This window comes from Plasmodium cynomolgi (genome assembly GCF_000321355.1).
Source record: "Plasmodium cynomolgi strain B DNA, scaffold: 0109, whole genome shotgun sequence".
NCBI classification, from domain to species: Eukaryota; Apicomplexa; class Aconoidasida; order Haemosporida; family Plasmodiidae; genus Plasmodium; species Plasmodium cynomolgi.
Genome location: NW_004192724.1, coordinates 606 through 4,134, shown reverse-complemented (window position 1 = coordinate 4,134; position 3,529 = coordinate 606). Strand labels below are relative to the sequence as shown.

At 24.7% G+C, this 3,529-nt stretch overlaps 2 protein-coding genes across 2 annotated transcripts; both read left to right on the top strand.

Moving 5' to 3' along the window:
* Nucleotides 1–169: 169 nt before the first annotated feature.
* PCYB_002350 (hypothetical protein) lies at nucleotides 170–1,205 on the top strand (the record flags this gene model as incomplete). The annotated part of the gene is made up of 2 exons (XM_004227656.1): nucleotides 170–190; nucleotides 414–1,205. 2 exons carry the CDS (start codon nucleotides 170–172, stop codon nucleotides 1,203–1,205), a joined length of 813 nt encoding a protein of 270 aa, XP_004227704.1.
* Nucleotides 1,206–2,837: 1,632 nt separating this feature from the next.
* On the top strand, nucleotides 2,838–3,041 carry PCYB_002340 (CYIR protein; the record flags this gene model as incomplete). The annotated part of the gene is made up of 1 exon (XM_004227655.1): nucleotides 2,838–3,041. A coding segment is annotated over one exon (204 nt), but the record flags the coding sequence as incomplete, so codon positions are not given.
* Between the last annotated feature and the right edge of the window lie 488 nt (nucleotides 3,042–3,529).

The following is a 3,529-nucleotide window of genomic DNA, read 5'->3' as shown; positions in this document are numbered from 1 at the left end:
CAAATCAAATAAAATTATATAATTAGTGAATATCTGTTAGTAAAAAATAATTATTTAGTTCATGGTATTAGTTATGTCAAATGAACAATATATATGTATAATGCATATTGCTGTTGTGTATTTATAAATTCTTACGTACTATTATGTATTTATTTATATTTTAATGAATATGAATAGTGGAATCGTGGAAGTAGCTCTTAATCGGTTGAAGGATGATGTAAATTACATTATTTTTAAAAAAAATAAGAATTTATAGAATTTTGATATTATGTTTTTAACTTTTTGGAAAAATAAAAAATTCATGCTTTAAAAGTAACAAAATCGTGCTTGTAATTTTCCAATTCTCTTTTTATTAATAGGTTTCCTTTTCGAGAAAACCCAAATTACATATAGCATACGAGGAATTTAATAAGCAAGAGTCTTCACGTTGTGAATCTGAAAAATGTAATGAAGTGAAATATATAATAAATCGTGAAACACATATTAATAAGAAAATTGTTGATCTTTGTTGTAAGGTAGAAAACATTTTAAAAAATTTGGATACATCTTGTTCAGAGAACGATGAACTTGCTCATAATAACTGTTGTGATTATTTTCTATATTGGTTGTATGGAGAGATAATAAAAGGTGAGTATGATGCTTTTAGCATTCATTGGCTATACGACAGAATTCAGACTCTTTTCGAAGAGAATAATTCTTGCAGTAATAAGACGGTTAAATGCAATGAAAATTTCATGAGAATCTTTGACATGGAAAAATTAAAAAATAAGAAAACTTTATTTGATTTTTTAAGTTATTCCGACAGTATATATGACATATTAACAAGCGGAAACAGTGAATATAAAAAGGAATATTGTCAGTATATAGATTTTATTTTTTATTTATACTCAAAAATACACAAAGTATATCATTCAAAAACAATTAAAGCGTACGATAATGAAATAAATGGTTTTCTGAATAAATTAAAAAGCTATGATTATACTATTCTTAACAATAAGTGCATTGACAGTTCCGAGATATCCATTTTAAGGCATTTAAATGCTTTAATACACACATTAAATGTAGAACAAACGGAATATCCTAAAAAAATAAGTGAACCATTTCAGCATGGAAATTTTATAAACGTAAGTAATGATATACCCAAAATACTTAAAAATGTACATTATTTTTTATCATTAAAATTAAGTTTAAAATATCTTATATGAGTATACTAGTACTACCTTATATAATAGAAAATATTTTTTGGAAAATATTTTTCTATATATCTATTTCCTTTCATTTGGGCTTGTAGTATGACCTTATCCGTTATTTACATAACTTTAACTACGAAGAAAAAGAAATTCTCTATAGAAGCAACACAGATCGTGTATTAGATCCCTCATCTTATTGTAGTAAGATTAATAAACACCATACAACATCCGATCACGAAGTTCTTAAAAATATTTGTAAAAATTTATATTATATTTTATTGATTTGTCACAATATATTTCTATTGATATAAATTATTTTGAGCATTTGAATTATTGGCTAAAGAAAGAACTGGAAACCACTAGTACAAGTACTACTGATTTTATTCATGTTATGGACAGAATTGTTAATTATAATTTTCCTTTTCATTCACTTTTCTACAAAATTAAGGATAATGTAAATAATATTAAAGAAGACGTTTTAATGAAATGAATGCACTGTATACTCTTTATGATTACCATAAAAAGTTTCTTACAGAAATGGAAGATGAAAATAAATGTGATCAATATGGTAAAACATGTTTAGATGTATATAATACAAATATAAATAACTGTTATCAGAACAAAAGCAAACAGTTTTATGAAGCATTATTACAATTTAGGGACATTTATTATAATAATAATACTAGCTTGAAAAAATGTCAAACGCGTAAATTACCAAATTTACCTGAAAAGAAAACATTTGAACAACATCAAAATGAGATATATAAAAATAAATATTCTTCTTCATGTAAAAATATTAAAAGCAATAATTTAAATTTATTACCTAAAAGAGAACGCGAATATGTAAATTATTATTTTTTTCTTAAAATCATTTTTATTAATCTTTATGTGATTATCATACACATGCTATATAAAATAAAAGAGTTTCCATGACAATTACTTAAAAGTTTTTATTATCCATTTTTTCTATTTAATTTTTAGGAAAATATTTTAAAAAATTTACCTGCACATGATATATATAAAAAATTAGATGAACATACCTATGATGAGAATACTTGTACCAACTATTGTAAAGAAATAATTTCATTGGATGATACAAAAGAAGAAGTTATTTTACTTTGCGCCAAAATAGTAAAAAATTTAAAAGAATTACCAACTATTCTCAAGAGTGTAAAATCTCAAGATGATTTATGCTCATATTTGCTTTACTGGTCTTATGAAAAAATATTGAATATATTTAATAAAGATCCATCGAAACATAATGATTATTCTGTCTTTAATAAACTCAATTATATTTTGTTAACTGTTAATAAAGATTTACAAGAAGATAAAAGGTGTTCCTATAATTTTGATGGCATTTTTAGTAAATGGGAAAAAGAGAAAGATCTACATGATTATTTTAAAAATTTTGAAAAAATACATGAAAATATTGATAAACAAATTGGTAAATGTGATAATTATTTGGGATATCTTAAGCACATTAGGGAACTGTATATGAAAGATTTAAAATATTGTTGCGCATATTATACTAATCCTGATCCTGGTTATTTAGAGAAGTGTCCAAAATATTTTAAATGTGAAAAGAAATATTTTCCGCATAGACTCATATCGAAGTTAAATTGTGAAAATGAGAAGATTGATACAAATATGGATGAAATAATTAAAGGTTTATACGTCGATATCGATGTTGTAACGATTAGCAGGATGAATAATCGTGCTCCATCGAATTATTCAATGAAGAATTCAATACCAAATTTCGTAACACATTCAATGGGCGACCGATTTAATAGTGTGATGTTTTACAGCTATTCATTTCTGGGAATATCTTTCCTTTTTTTTTTATTATATAAAGTAGTCAAAAACGATTTTTTTTGTGAATAATTACAATATATTTTGCATAACATTGATAATTGTATGTAAAATGATTGTGTATTTATTAATTAAAAATTATTTTTCTTCTTAGATTATCAACCTTAGATCCAGCTCTAGCAGAAGATCCCACCTAAGTGATGTTGCCAGAAGCGATATGCAAATGAAATATGATGAAGAACGTCCGCCAGAAAGTGCATCCCCCTCGAAAAAAAGTTTACAGAAAGAGCGAATTCGCATTGCTTATGCCTCTTCAAATTGATGCATGATCAATGGAAACACAGAATGTAAATTTGCTTAAAGCTCATAGATGAGGAATTTTGCACGTTCTTCCGTTACTTATTATAATTAATGATATCAAAAATGAAAAATGTTGTTATAAACATGCATATTTGTTATTCTAACTTTTTACTAATATTTTTATACTTAAAATTTTTTCATAATTTTATGATGTATACGTAGTAATATAT